Below are 14,986 nucleotides of genomic sequence, written 5' to 3'. Positions count from 1 at the left end.
AAAAAAAAAACAAAACAAAACCAAACCCCAAACCCCTTTCACATTCACACCCCTCCCCATACCCCCCTCCCCAAGTTCTCCCCGACCCTCTGGCAGCGTCATGCCGTGTTCCCCGCTGGCACATGCAGCCTGTTGTTATCCACATCGATGTCTCCATCAAGCTGGAGGCAGCAAGCACGGGAACTTTCATCCTCCTCCTCCTCCTCGGTGGCAGCTCCGGGTGCGGGGACCTCTCCGGTGGCCCCGTTGAGAGGCACCTTCTCCCGGTGGCGGGATGGGGGGCTGTGGGGTGTGCTGCACCCCCGCACCTTGCTGCGGGCTTTGAGCTGGTCACGGCAGGCCAGGAGAGCCAGGCAGGCGGCCACGGTCAGCGTCAGCGCCAGCAGCACTGTCACCGTGACAAACTGGGACCAGTATGGCCGCACGGTGCCAGGGTCTGAGGAGCCCCAAGCCAGCTCCTCCTCAGCCAGCCCTTCCCCCAGTGCTGCCCCAGAGTTCCCGAGCTGGTAGTGAGCCACGGTCCAGGTGAAGCCGTTCTCTGTGGCCACACATTTGTAGGAGCCGGCCATGCCCTGCTGCATGATGACCACCAGCGTGTGGTCAGGCAGCAGYGCTGTGTGCCCGCGGCTACTGCCAGGCTGCTGCCAGCTGTAGGTGGCCAGGGCGGAGTGGCGAGGGCACGGCAGCTGGACCACGGTGTTGGGCTGGGGGTTGAGTCCTGCGGGGGTGGAGAGTGGGGTGAGGTGGTGCAGCCCGTGTGCCCAGTCCAGCCCAGTGTGCCCAGTCCAGGTCTGTGTGATCGGTCCAGCCCCATGTGCCCAGTCCAGCCTTGTGTGCCCAGTCCAGCCCTGTGTTGCCAGTCCAGCCCTGTGTGCCCAGTCCAGCCTTGTGTGCCCAGTCCAGCCCTGTGTGTCCTCTCCAGCCCCATGTGCCCAGTCACCTCCATGTGCTCCATCCAGTCCCATGTATCCCATCCAGCCCCATGTGCCCAGTCCAGGTCTGTGTTCCCACTCCAGGTGTGTGTTCCCTGTGCAGCCTCATGTGCTCAGTCCAGCCCCATGAGCCCCGTCCAACCCCATGTGCCCAGTCCAGCCTTGTGTGGCCAGTCCAGCCCCATGTGCCGCGTCCAGCCCTGTGTTCCCTATCCAACCCCACATGCCCTGTCCAGTCCCATGTTCCCATTCCAGCCCTGTGTGCCCCATCCAGCCCTATGTGCCCAGTCTAGGTCTGTGTGCCCTCTCCAGCCCCGTGTGCTCCATCCAGACCCGTGTGCTCAGTCCAGCCCATGTGCCCCATCCAGCCCCACGTGCCCTGTCCAGCTCCACGTGCCTCTCCAGCCCTGTGTTCCCCATACAGCTCCGTGTGCCCTGTCCAGCTCTGTGTGCCCCATCCAGGTCTGTGTTCCCTGCCCAGCCCCCCAGCATCATGTGCCCAGTCCAGCCCCATATGCCCCGTCCAGCCCCATGTGCCCACTCCAGTCCCAAGTGCCCCATCCCACACCATGTGCCCAGTCCAGCCCATGTGCCCAGTCCAGGTCTGTGCTCCCTGTCCAGCCCCGTGTGCCCAGTCCAGCCCTGCGTGTCCTCTCCAGCCACATGTGCCCAGTCCAGCCCTGTGTGCCCTATCCAGTCCTGTGTGCCCCGTCCAGTCCTGTGTGCCCCATACAGCACCATGTGCCCCATCCAGCCCCATGTTCCCTGTCCAGCTCCATGTGTCCACTCCAGCCCCATGTGCCCAGTCCAGGTGCGTGTTCCTTGCCCAGCCCCCCAGCCCCATATGCCCCGTCCAGCCCCATGTGCCCTCTCCAGCCCCATGTGCTCCATCCAGCCCCGTGTGCTCAGTCCAGCCCATGTGCCCCGTCCAGGTCGGTGTTCCCTGTCCAGCCCCATGTGCCCTCTCCAGCCCTGTGTGCCCCATACAGCACCCTGTGCCCCATCCAGCCCCACGTGCCCAGTCCATCCCTGTGTTCCCTGTCTATCCCCGTGTGCCCCATCCAGCCCCACGTGCCCAGTCCATCCCTGTGTTCCCTGTCCATCCCTGTGTTCCCTGTCCAGCCCTGTGTGCCCAGTCCAGGTCTGTGTTCCCTGCCCAGCCCCACGTGCCCCATCCATCCCCACATTCCCCATCCCGCTGTGCTCCCATACTCAACTCTGCACAGTGGGATCCTCCGGCAGCCCCCAGGCTCGGGGCATGGCTGCACTCCTCCCTCGCGGGCACGAGGCCGGGTTCCCTGTCTCAATATCCTGCAGCCACGCGCTCCTGAGGGCAGGACAGTGGGGTCAGCATCCCGGTGTCCTGCGCAGCCCCTCCCCACCCTTGTCCCACTGCTCACGTGTCCTCAGCGAAGCGGGCGGGCTGRCAGGATCCCTCGGGGCTGTGCCAGGCGCAGTAGGGGTCCCGTGCCAGCACGCACTCGGCGCAGCTCCGGTGCAGGCTGCAGTTGGCCAGCGGGATCTGCAGGATGCCCCTGGAGTAGCCCACATAGAGGATGCCCTGGGGAGGGACAGGCGCAGGGCTGAGCCTCTGCCCAGTGTCCGGTGCCGGCGTTGGGTGGCTGTTGGGTCACCCGGGTGGTCACACCTGCCCTACCTTCCCTGGGGCCAGCAGTAGGTTTTTCACCGGCTCCGGCACTGCGAAGAGCTGGATGCTCTCCACGATGTGGGGACCCTCAGGCAGCTCCACAGCCTTGTGCAGGAAACCCTCCGCTGTGGGGCACAGGGGACATCCCTGGGGCTTTGGAGCCAAGGGAAGGCTTGGAGGGGTGGCTCTGTGTGCACCCCGATATGAACCCACCTGTGGCCAGGAACATGACACGATAGGTGGTGCCTGAGATGCTGCGAGTCTCGCCCACGGTGATGCGTGTGTAGGTGACATCGGACTTGACCAGGAGAGGCTGTCCCTGGATGGGGGACACCTTGCCATCCATCAGGAAATGGTCCTTCATGAAGGTGAGGGCTTTGTCTGAGGAGGGACCCATGGAGCACTGTGGGGGGACAGAGGGGTCTGTGCTGATGTGGGGAAACTGAGGCACGGGGGAGGGGACRATGTGCTGCATCACCAGAGCACCAGTGGGGTGCAGAGGGATTCTCCCCCTTTCCCATCCTGCTTGCAGTGCGAGCACAATGGGCAAACTGGGATAGACAGACCCCTTCTCTTGGGGACCACCACTGTCCCCCAGGAGCATCCAATCCCCCTGAGTGGACAGCACTCACGCTGCCAGGCCGGGGACTCATGTCGGGGCCACTGTAGACAGTCCAGCGAGAGCTCTCCTTGTTCAACTCCTTGTACTTGCCCTCGAAGACCTTCTCCAGATCCTCCTGTGTGTAGGCACAGACAGCAGCACTGCCTGCCCTGCCCGCCTGCCTGTGGGGAGGGACAACCAGGTGGGCAGCACCAGGGCACAGACCCCAGACCCCTCCAAGCCMCGGGCACTCACCACTGCGAGGTGAACACGGCGTAGAAGTCGGCGCGGCCGTCGTGGCGGGGCAGGGCGAAGGCGTGGTGGATGACGTTGAAGGGAAAGCGGCCAGGCTGGGAGCACACCAGCTGAGCCTTCAGGAAGGTGGTCCACTTCTTCTGCAGCACCTTGTCACCCCCTACGTCGCTCTGCAGGAGCGGGAGGGTGTTCATGATCAAGGTGACAGGTTCTGGTTGCTCCCTTTGTCTCCTGTCATTGTCCCCCATTATGGTGACATCGTCCCCTGTCATTGTCCCCTGTCGTCACTGCTGATCACGATACCTTAGTATCTATAACCTTTTAGTTTCTATATTTTCATGTATCTGAATTCTTGTACTTCTCTAGTGTACAGCGCTAAAGCTGCTGTTTTCCCATCTTCAGACAGAACTCTTCTGTGAGTCTGAAATCCAAGGACACTTCGCTGCCTCAGAGCCTCAAAATATGAAAACAACAGAGAATTGGGGGGAGCAAGATTGGGATGGGTGACATTGTCACCTGAAGGTGTCATTGGAGAATTGTGGCCCAATATGTTAATAAGATAGAATTTATAAAAGGGGATGATCTCGTGACTCGGTGTCCATTTTTGGGTGTAGCCTCAAGAGGAGGCTTTGTATGCCCCTAATGTACCAGCAGGCCTGGACTAAATTTGTCTGCTTTTATTCTCTTAACTTTGTCTGGCCTCTGTTTTAGGTGAGTCCTGATAAGGCATCAATCAYAGCACAACTATTGTCCCCATTATCGTCTCCTGTCATTGTCCCATATCATCATCATTCCTCATCACTGTGCCCCCACCATCATTCCCTGCTGCCACCCCTGCACCCACCTTGCAMACACGAGCCACCCGTGGCACCAGGAGCCTCTCGAAGAAGTCAAACTCATCAGCTGTCTCCTCGAAGAAGAAGTAGACCTTGTCATCCCCGGGGATGCTGAAGGAGGCCACGAAGGCAGCGTCGGCTATGGGCACAGACGAGTGAGGAGATGAAGCTTGGGGAGCTGCATCACCCCCAACACCGGGGAATCCTCCCCAGCACCTTCCCTCTGCTCACCCGAGAGCCAGCGGAGGAAGGCRTCAGTTTTGAGCAGGGTGCGGCTGCCCAGCGAGCGGGAGATGATGGGCTCGTTGCCCTGGAAATTGTTCATGGTGCCAGCGTAGAGCTCACCGTCTGCTCRGTGACACATTGTGGGGTGAGGCACTGTGGGGACCCCCATCCTCACCCTGCACTCCATCCCAGGGCCACTGGCCCCATACTCACCCACCAGCAGGGCCGTGTAGGTGTGCTGGGGATCAAAGGGACACTGGCCCTTCCCGTCCAGGAAGGGTTGTCCTCTGCCACTGGACATCAGTGTAAAGTTTTCCAGGTGCTGTGGGAAAGGGGAGAAAAATCAGCCAAAGGAGTGAAAACATTCCCCAWATCTGTAGGGAGTGACTGGGGAATACCTTGCAGACATGGGGTGTCTTCAAGGTGGGTGCAGGGATGATGGCAGGGGGTGATGACAGAGGATGCCRGGGGTACCTGGCTCCTGTCACCTTCCCTCATTTTCCTGTTGGGGAGTGGCAGTCCCCACCAYGTGCTCAGTGAGGGGGRMAYTGAGGCAGGGACAGAGAGCRTGGAGTCACCYGAGGGGACCCAAAATTGGGGTTTCCCTGCCAGAAGAAGAGTTGCTGACAGCTGAGTGAGAATCACTGAGCGCTCCTTTAGACATCCCTAGGGGAGGACACCCCATCCTTGTATCCCCCCATCCTTGGAACACCCCACGACGCAATTCACTTCTGGGACAGTATTTTATGGCTCCTCACAGCAACACCACGAGCTGCCCTGAGATCCCCTACACCCTGTCCTGGTCAGGACACTCACGATGTAGGTGCAYGCGGGGCTGAAGGCATAAGTCCCACAGACGTAGAGGTGGGTTTTGTTCAGGGCCACCAGCACTCGGATGAAGTTGAAGCACTCAGTCTGAGGGGAAAAGAGCAGAGTTGGATGCTGAGCACCCCAGTAACTTTGTGGGACCCCTGAGCCCCCATAGGGCCATCTCACCTCTTGGCTCTTCTTCTTAAATGCACATTCGGAGGTTTTCTCGGCTGTGGGTCCCCACATTATCTGCGAAGGGAATGGAGGTGTTCCCGGTGTTGGGCCCAGCCCCAGAGGGGAAACTGAGGCACAGCTGAGGCTCTCCCCTCCCACCTTCCCAAAAGCAGTGGCTGCTCACCGAGGCTTTGGCACGGATGCTGCCGGGGCTGCCGACAGCGAGGGCCAGCACCCGGTCGCGTGCYCCCACGTAGAGCTCCTCCTCGCTCTCATCCAGGAGGAAGATGTCGTAGTGGGAGACRTTGTCCTGGCTGAAGTGGGTGAGGGTCCGCCGGGGGTCCCCTGGCAGGAGCAAAGGGGGTGACAGGGGCCACATGCACCCCGCCACCATGGTCCGTGGGTGGATGTGGCAGCAGCTGCCAGTGCAGCTYGTGTTACGTCTCACACAGGAAATGGGGTTCAGTTCTTCCCCTGCAGCTCCCACATCGCCGTCACCCCTTCCCCCTGCAGCCTCCCCCTGCCCAACTCCAGGTTCTGCTGCAAGAGCTGGTGGGCATCCCTAAGCTCTGGGGTGCATTTTCCCCCAAGCTCTGCCTGTGATGCTTTGGGGCCATGCCAAGGGCTGTGTTCCATTTGGGGAATGCACTGCCCCAGGGTGCCACCCTGGAGGGATTACAAGCCCCTGAGGTGCCAAACTGGGGGACTCACCAGCCCCCAGGGCACCCTGGGGCACAGCCAGGGACCGCAGTTTCTSTTTCATCCCCACCAGGCACCGAAACGAGGGGATTTTTGCAATTCTGGGCATGGTTGCACGGGGAAGGGGAAGTGACAATGCACTCAGGGCAGGAATGGCATGATCCTGCCATGGGGCACAGACCCTSCTGAAATGTCACAGTCCCCCAAAGCTCCTGCTTTGCCACCTGCCTTTTGGCTGGACATGCCATTTTCCAGAGGCAAATTTTGTCACCCCGAGCAAACTCGGGGTGACAAGGGGGTGACAAAATGGCCGTTGGGTGTTGGGGTGCCAAGCAGCCCCATCYACTCCCACCCTCCACTGTCCACAGCCCCACACGATGCTCAGCGATGGGGCGGGGGGCTGTGTTGGGGTGCAGCCCACCATTCCTGCTGCTGCTGCTCAGTCCTGGGGGTGTCCCCTGTCCCATGCAGATGCTGTGTGTCCCCTCCCCAGCTGTCCCAGCCCCGCTCCCATGCCATACTCACCGCTAGGGAAGGTGACGCGGGGCAGGGGCTCGGCGCAGAGCATGGCAGCCGGGACCACCACCCCACAGAGCAGGCGGAGGGCGGCGGGCATGGCGGGGGGCGGCAGGGGTGCGCCCCACGAGGCTCCCAGCACCATCCCTGCGGGGAGGAAAGGCGAGGCTGAGGGCACACACACACGGCGCCGGGCTGCGTGTCACCTCAGCCGGCGGAAACAAGACGGGGAAGCAGCACCCAGCACAGGCGTGGGGGATGGTGGGGGGGGGACACAGAGCCCCGAGACACACGTGGCACCCCCCAAAATGGGCATGAACTTCCCATTGCTGCAGCAGCACAGCCAGACCTGTCCCCTCGCCCCTGCACTGAACTCTCTGGAAGTCAGAAACATCCCCTCSCCTTCTGGGGCTCCTGCACCAGGGATGCCGGCACAGAGCTGTCCAGATGTTCTAACCTTTGCCCCCAGAGCCCCGGGGCCCATTCCCGTCAGGGGTTCCTTTGCCTGGCTCCATCATTTGCCAGGGGGTCCACAAAAAGGGGGAGAGGAGAAGGGCACACAAACGGGAACCCCCTTCTTGTAGTTATTTCTGCAGCTCATGCCAGAAGCAATGGGGAAAGAGCCGCATCTCAAGATCCTCACGGTCCCCAGGACCCCTTTGCTGACKGTCACCGTGTCCCCAAACGAGCGGCATTACCTCTCCGGCGGGCGAGGACGGAGCTGCTCACCTCCAGCCCCGGAGCACGGGCAGCCGGCGGGCTTTTGAGCCGCGGGGGCTGCGGCTACGAGCCCCCCGTGGGCCCATGCCCCGCACCCGGCCCGAGCTCCCTGCCCGTGCTGGGCTCGCTGCAGCCCGGCCCGGCCCAGCCCTGCCCTGCGTGGCTCCGCCGCCACTGCGGGAACCTGAAAGTCCTGCTGGAAGAGGACGAGCCTCGGCAGGTTGGGGCAGTGGGTGCCTGCGCCCGCCTCCCCTGCCTCGCAMCCCCGCGGGTTCGGCAGCGAAGCCTGGTGGAGGCAGCTGGGATGGGAACCAGGGAGCTCTGCTCCTCCAGATGGGTGCCCAACGGGGTGATGGGGGGGAGAAAGGTGAGCTCAGATGCCTGAATTTGCTCGCTGGGGAAATTTTTGGGGTGAGGAAAACAATGGCGTTTCCCCTGTGGATTATGCGAACCAACAGCATCATCCCCAAAATCAGCCCCATTGGGACAAGCATCATCCAAAAAAACAGGCCCCAGGGCTGAGCATTGCTTCCTGCAAACAGTCCCATGGGGCTGGCTATCGTCCCCACAAACAGCCCCCCAGGGCTGAGCTTTGCCCCCATAAACAACCCCCCAAACCAGGCATTGCCCCCACAAAGCTCCTGCAACTCTCCCTCCTCCGAGAAGAGTCCATCCTTCACCCCAGGCTGCTCCGGGATGGCTGTAGGCAAGAAACCCCCCAAAACCAAAGCCCTGGATTTCCCCAACATCACAGACATAGCTGAGGTACCCCAATATCCCTCTGTGGACAAGGCTGAGGAGCATCCCTCCCTGCTGGGGCCTCCTTACCTGCCTCCCCTGTCCCCACAGCAGCCCTGCGGGACACGGAGCCCCGGGAGGGCAGTGCCACCTTGCTTGGCTGGGACAGAAGCTCCTTGTGAGCACAGAAAGTAGGTTACTCTGCCCCGGATTTCCCACTTGGCGAAGGGCTGGCTGAGGGACGGGGCCGCACGGAGCCTTGGACCGGCCGCATTGTTCTGCCCTGGGCCAGAGCCACCGAGGCTGCCGAGGGGGAGGAGGGATGGGAAAGGGAGCAGAGGCTCTTTGGCCAGGCTGAAGGCTCGGTGGGGGCTGTGGTGGGGCTGAGGAAAACCTCCAGAGTGTTCCCCAGGGCTGACACAAGGATGGATGTGAGGCGACAGCAGCCTCACGGGAAGCCGGGATCCCTTCTCAGCCCTCCCTCTCCTCGTTTTTGGGTCCCCTGGTCACAGTGGTCTGGGGACGTGCTGAGGGGTGGGATTACAGCCTTCCTGCATGGGATTTGACAAAGCAAGTGCCACCAAGGGTCTCTCAACACCAGGATCGTTTAGTGTCCCCTGGYGCTTTTGGGTTGACCACAGCTGTGGCTCCATGGATCTTGTTCCTGCTTGGAGCTCCTCTTGGAGGATTCCCTGTAATCCAGGGGATATTGTGCTGTCGGTAAACACCCACAGCCCCTGCAAAGAGCATGTCATGGGCCACAGGATAGAGCCAGGCCCATCCCCAGGGTGAGCTGTGATGGGCTCAGGCAGGTGTGAAGTGGTAGCACCATCTCCCTCCTGCTCAGACCTTCCCTGTGCCTCCATTTCCCACAGCACAGGAGAGTTTGGTCCTTCCCTGCTGCTGGACTGCGATCCCCTGCCCGTGTCACCTCCTGTGGTGTGGGGGGTGCAGGGATGCTCCCAAACCCCAAAAGAGGCTGGGGCAGCTCAGCCTGGGGCAAACTGCTTCGATCCCCCCAAATCCAGAGCAGGGTGGGTGTGGGGGGAGATGGAAAGCAAGGGAGGAGAGGGGGTGGGCTAAGGACATAGGAGGATGAAGGGGAGGAATTTGGGGGGGGTTTGTGCAAGAGAAAATGGGAGATGATTCACGGGGGTGTTGGATATAAAGGGTGGGGAGAGCTGGGGGGGCACAGGTAAGAGAGAGGAGGATGCGCAGGGGGGAGTGAAGGGTGGAGGAGGGAGGGAGGGGTGCTTAGGATATGGGGAAAAGGAGGGCTTGGGGGAATGTGGGAGCAGACAGCCCGAGGAGCTGCCGGGGGGGTGCCGGGGGTGTCCCCAGGGCCGGGACCTCAGCCCCTTTGTTGCTGTCTGGCAGCATCAGCGCTGGGGTTCCCCCACCCCCAGCCCCACCACGGCGACTGCCCCGGTCCCGCTCGCCCTCCCGCCCCCGCCGAGCATCCCCCCGGTCCCCCCGCGCCCCCTGAACGCCCCCGGCCCCGGTGGCGGTGCGGCGGTACCGACCTGCGGCGGGCGGGCGGGAGCAGCATCCCCCGGCCCCGCATCCGGCTCACGTCGCCATGGCTACGGCTGTACCTCGGCCATCCCCGCGCCGACAGAGCGACGGACACGCTGACGGACGGACACGGAACCCGGGACACCCCCCGCCCCCGCACATGGTCCCCCGTATATGGAGGGTGGGCACACGCGTGGGCACCACCTCCCCTCGCCCCACGCACACCCCACCGTTTGCAGCGTCACCCCTCGGCCGCCGCGTTTGTGCCATACAGCCCCTCTCCTGACACGTTCCTGTGCCCGCAGAACTGCGCTGGGGCCCTTCGCCCCGGTCTGGCTCTCAGCTTTTGGCAACAAGTGCTTGTGCCCCCATCTCAACGCCTTCAGATCCAGAAACCATCCCTGCAACCCATCCCTGCACCCCGTGTCTCCACCCCCATATCCACAGACCATCCCTGCATCTCATACCTGCACAGACCATCCCTGCAACCCCATATCCAGACCCCATCCCTGCACCCCGCGTCTCCACCCCCATATCCACAGACCATCCCTGCACAGACCATCCCTGCAACCCCATATCCACCCCCCCATCTCTGCACCCCATCCCTGCAACCCATCCCTGCACCCAGTGCCTCCACCCCCATATCCACAGACCATCCCTGCATCTCATCCGTGCACCCCATCCCTTCACAGACCATCCCTGCAACTCATCCCTGCAACCCCATATCCACAGACCATCCCTGCAACCCATCCCTGCACCCCGTGCCTCCACCCCCATATCCACAGACCATCCCTGCATAGACCATCCCTGCACCTCCATATCCACAAACCATCCCTGTACCCTATCCCTGCACCCCATCCCTGCACAGACCATCCCTGCACCCCAACCCAGCAGCCCCATATCCACACCCCATCCCTGCACCCCCTTATCCACAGACCATCCCTGCATCTCATAGCTGCACAGACCATCCCTGCACCCTCTTATCAACAAACCATTCCTGCACTCCATACCTGCACCCCCATATCTACAGACCAACCCTGCATCTCATCCCTGCACCCCCATCCCTGCACAGACCATCCCTGCAACCTCATATCCACACCCCAACCCTGCACCCCATCCCTGCACCCCCATACCCACAGATCATCCCTGCACCCCATCCCTGCAACCCCATATCCACAAACCATCCCTGCATCCCATACCTGCACAGACCATCCCTTCACCCCCATATCCACACCCCATCCCTGCACCCCCATATTCACAAACCTTCCCTACACCCCATCCCTGCACCCCCATACCCATACCCCATTCCTGCACTCCATCCCTTCACCCCCATATCCACATTCCATCCCTGCACCCCATATCCACACCCCATCCCTTCACCCCCATATCCACACCCCATCTCTGCACCCCATCCCTTCACCCCCATATCCACACCCCATCCCTGCACCCCATCCCTGTCTCAGCCCTCCCACTTCACCCATCCCAGATGAGTGCTGCTGACTCTGTCTTCCCATACAATCAGGGTTTGGGGGGTCCCAGGAGGGGCTCGTGCTGCAGCCATAGCCCCAGGCTGCATGTGTGCCCTCCCACCCAGCATCCACAGATTTGGGTTTATGGCACTTCCCCCCTCGGGATTTTCCTTGCCAGAGAGCCTGGTCTAGCTGGCGCTTGCAGACCCCACTTCTCCTTTGGAGCCTGTCCCCTTCCCCTTCCCAGCTGCGTGACACTAGGGTACCCTAAAACAGGATCCCCACCCTCCACTTCCTCCCCCTCTGCAGCCACTTTCCCTGCATGACCTCAGGCAAGTGAYTTTGTCCCCAGTGCCTGCAAAGCGGGGCCAAATCAGCACCCCAAAAGCTGCAGCAGGCCCTGTGCCAGGGCTGGGGAGCAGAACCAAGCGTCCCTGCAGTTCCCACAGGGCTCAGGAGGTCAAAGCCCTGCAAAGGGAGCTGTAAGGAGCTTGTACCCAGTGGCCACCAGCACTGGAGCTTATCTGGAGCCTTATCTGGGACTTGTCACCCCCAGGCTTAGCTGCACCCCCCAACCCTGCCTTCACCCCCCTGAGGGGCTCCCACGACCTGTGGCACCTTGGGGTGCAGATTTTGGGGGGTTACAGCAGCCACAGGCTCACATCTCAACCCCTCTTTGGGATTAGCAGGGTGGCCTGACCTTAATCCCCCCGGGCACGCAGGGGCTGGAGGGGCCAGTGTGGGGCTGGCAGGGCCCCTGTGCCCACTTGGCTGTGCCCTGGCTGGAAAACCCTGCTGGCTGCCAGTCAGTCCCAGCTCTACCCCATCCCAGGGATTGCTCTGAGCCTCCCTGTGCTGGACTTCCCCCCAAAAAAAACTGGGGGGTGCTCCTGCCCACCCTGCAGAGACCCCAGCATTCAGGGCATAAAGGAGCACGGCCAGGCCATGGCCCCAGCTCTGGGATCCCTATTGCCCCTGACAGACTCTGGGGGAATCTGGAGCAGGGCTCAGCTCTGCTGGACAACAGGAGGAGCRGGAGAAATCTGACTGTGAGTCGGTGCTTTGGCTGGAGCGGGGCTGGAGTTCTTTCACAGGATTTTCTGTAAAGTTCCCATAGGGGTGTGAGGTCAAACAAGCTCCCTGTGGGGTTGTGCAAGGTCCCTATGGGCTGCACATGGTCCCAAAGGGGTGGGAAAGGCCCCCATGGGCTGCACATGGTCCCAAAGGGGTGGGAAAGGTCCCCATGGGCTGCACATGGCTCCTAAGGGGTGTGAAGGGTCCCCATGGGCTGCACATGGTCCCAAAGGGGTGTGCAAGGTCCCCATGGGCTGCACATGGTCCCAAAGGGGTGTGAAGGGTCCCCATGGGCTGCACATGGTCCCAAAGGGGTGTGAAGGGTCTCCATGGGCTGCACATGGTCCCAAAGGGGTGTGCAAGGTCCCCATGGGCTGCACATGGCTCCTAAGGGGTGTGCAAGGTCCCCATGGGCTGCACATGGCTCCAAAGGGGTGTGAAAGGTCCTTGTGGGCTGCACATGGTCCCAAGGGGGTGTGAAATGTCCCCATGGGCTGCACATGGTCCCAAGGGGGTGTGAAAGGTCCCCAGGGGCTGTGCAAGGTGCACACAGGGGTGTGCAGGGTCCCTGTGGGGAGTGTGGGTCCCATGTGGCTCTGAAAGGAACCCACCATGTCTGTATTGTCCCCACAGAGCTCTGCAGTGTCCCTGGGGCTGTGCAGGGACSCCACAGGTGCCAGCTCAGCCTGGCACAAGGCACTGGGGTCTTGTGGGGGTGSTGGGGGGGAATCCAGGGCGTTGCAACTTCCCTGTTGCATTTCCCCATGGCAGTTCCCCGTGGCAGTTCCTGTGTCTCCTGACCTGTCTGCTCCCAAGAAAACATCCAAGCAGCAGCACAGGACCCCAGCAGCATGGTTGGCTTCCCCACATCATTCCAGAACCCGCTATTTTGGGCACAAGCTCATGATTTTCGGGACTAGAGTGGGGTTGGATCCCTACGAAGGGGACAGGGATGAACTGCCCCAACCTTGTGGCACAAATGTCCCTGAGCTGGCAGTGACAGGAGGGAAACAGGGCACAGAGAGGGGGCCAGGGTGTCCCCTCCCTGTGAGCTCCTGCCTCCAGCACCTCCCTGTGCCCCTCTCCTGGCAGGGGACACCCTTCTTAGGGGGTGACAGCGATGCCCCAGACCCCCTGGCACCCCCTGCCCTCTTGAGCACCCAAACCGGACAGATGGGGGACCCTGGGGCAGGGGGCACCCCCAGASAGGGCACCCCGGGCACCTACCTGGCTGTGCCTGTGCCCCGGCCACCCTCCTGCGTCCCTCACATCGCGGCTCCCCAGCGCTGTGCCTGCTAAAGCCGATTATGCGCCGGCTTTACAGCTCTCCTTCTCCCCAGCATCCCCTCCTGCCTTGCTGTGGTGCCTGGCACGGCCCGGGGGGCAGAGGGGTCCCCTTGGCACAGGGTGGGGGTGCCTGTGGTAGGAGCAAACCTTCACTCAGGGGCTCACTCAGGTTCTGCACTCCCCGGTCCAGCCCATCCTGGGGAATGTTTGGCCCCCMAAACCCCAAGGGAGGGAATCTCTGAGTCCTTACCCCAAATTCCTGTCCAGTTCTTAGCAATCCACCCTTTTTCCCCCCCATCCAYGGTGGGTGCTGAGCCCCAGCCCTGCTGTGGGGCTCCCTTTGCTGCTGGGGTTTGCACCCCAAATCCCCCCGGACAGCAATGACGACAGCACACGGCGTGGGAAGGGTTCAGCTGTATTTTGGAAGGAGATACAGGCAGTAATACAGAAGCTTTGCAAGCATGGATACATAACGACCTCCCCAAATCCCACTGGAGTGGGGGGCTTGTCCTGGTACCTGCACCAACCCCCCCTACTGCACTCGAGGTCGGGAGGGCTGTGGGTGTTCCCCAATCGAGGCAAAAAGCCAAGATATCTGTCAATGGCTGGATGAATTCTTGCCATGGGGGAAGCTGCCCCTGCCAGATCCTAAAATCCCCCTCACTGGAACAAAAAGCCTTCCTAGATGCTTTCCTGGCAAACCWGCTCCGACCTGGACTGAGCATCCTTCGCGTTATCCCTGAAACGGCTCCTGAGCTGCAGAGATGAGCCCGAATAACCGCAGCTGAGAAAAGCTGGGGTGAGCCCTGCTGGTTGCACTGGCTCCCCAAAAAGAACTGAGCCTGTGGGACTGAGGTCCATCACCCCAGCTGTCAGATCCATCTGGTCCCGGTGCGTTTTCATTTTCACCTCCCCTACTCCATCTCCATCGATGCCATGTGGGGTCCAAAGGGGTTCCCAGCCCGGCCCCCACCTCAGCTAAGGCACAACTTGGCTGGTTAAGAAAAAAAARGGAACCCAGAGGTGCCTGGGATGGGGAATATGGGGAATACAGTACATGGAGCGCCGGGAGTGCAGGTGGGCAGGGGGCTGGGGAGGGGGCAATGGCCACGGAGAGACATGGGCATCGCCCGCGAGCTGCCGGGAGCCCCCGCGCCAGCACTGCCGGGAATCACAATTCAGAAAAAGAAAACAACAAAAAAAAAAGGGAATTTTGGCTTCAGATCTGAAGAAAAAGGATTGTAAAGGCACTGTGCTCCACTTGAGACAGGACAGCAGTCCCTGTGGCACGCAGCTCCGGTGGGGGTGGCTGCGCTTCTCCCTGTCCTATGTAAAAAGCTTTGGCAAAAATGGTACAATCTAAAGAGCATTTCAACTACGAGCTCCTCCTGCATGGCTGCTCCGTAAACACAATTCTTTGCTGTCTTTGGCTGAAGTTCTAAAAAATATTTGAAGCTGAAGAGCTATTTTTTGGTTTGGTTTTTTTT

At 61.3% G+C, this 14,986-nt stretch overlaps 1 protein-coding gene across 1 annotated transcript; it reads right to left on the bottom strand.

Moving 5' to 3' along the window:
* Positions 1-58: 58 nt before the first annotated feature.
* SEMA4A (semaphorin 4A) lies at positions 59-7,597 on the bottom strand. Its single transcript, XM_057382438.1, has 15 exons — positions 7,395-7,597; positions 6,706-6,843; positions 5,666-5,826; positions 5,494-5,556; positions 5,314-5,412; positions 4,711-4,819; positions 4,504-4,620; positions 4,281-4,411; positions 3,437-3,606; positions 3,213-3,363; positions 2,794-2,983; positions 2,590-2,705; positions 2,333-2,493; positions 2,150-2,259; positions 59-718 (listed from the first exon to the last, which is right to left on the bottom strand). Exons 2-15 carry the CDS (start codon positions 6,839-6,841, stop codon positions 99-101), a joined length of 2,334 nt encoding a protein of 777 aa, XP_057238421.1. The 5' UTR covers positions 6,842-6,843; positions 7,395-7,597; the 3' UTR covers positions 59-98.
* Between the last annotated feature and the right edge of the window lie 7,389 nt (positions 7,598-14,986).

Source organism: Malurus melanocephalus, unplaced genomic scaffold, assembly GCF_030028575.1.
Source record: "Malurus melanocephalus ecotype Western Australia unplaced genomic scaffold, MMel_1.1 scaffold_567, whole genome shotgun sequence".
NCBI classification, from domain to species: Eukaryota; Metazoa; Chordata; class Aves; order Passeriformes; family Maluridae; genus Malurus; species Malurus melanocephalus.
Note: the sequence above shows the minus strand (reverse complement) of the source record. Positions and strands in the feature narration are given on the sequence as shown.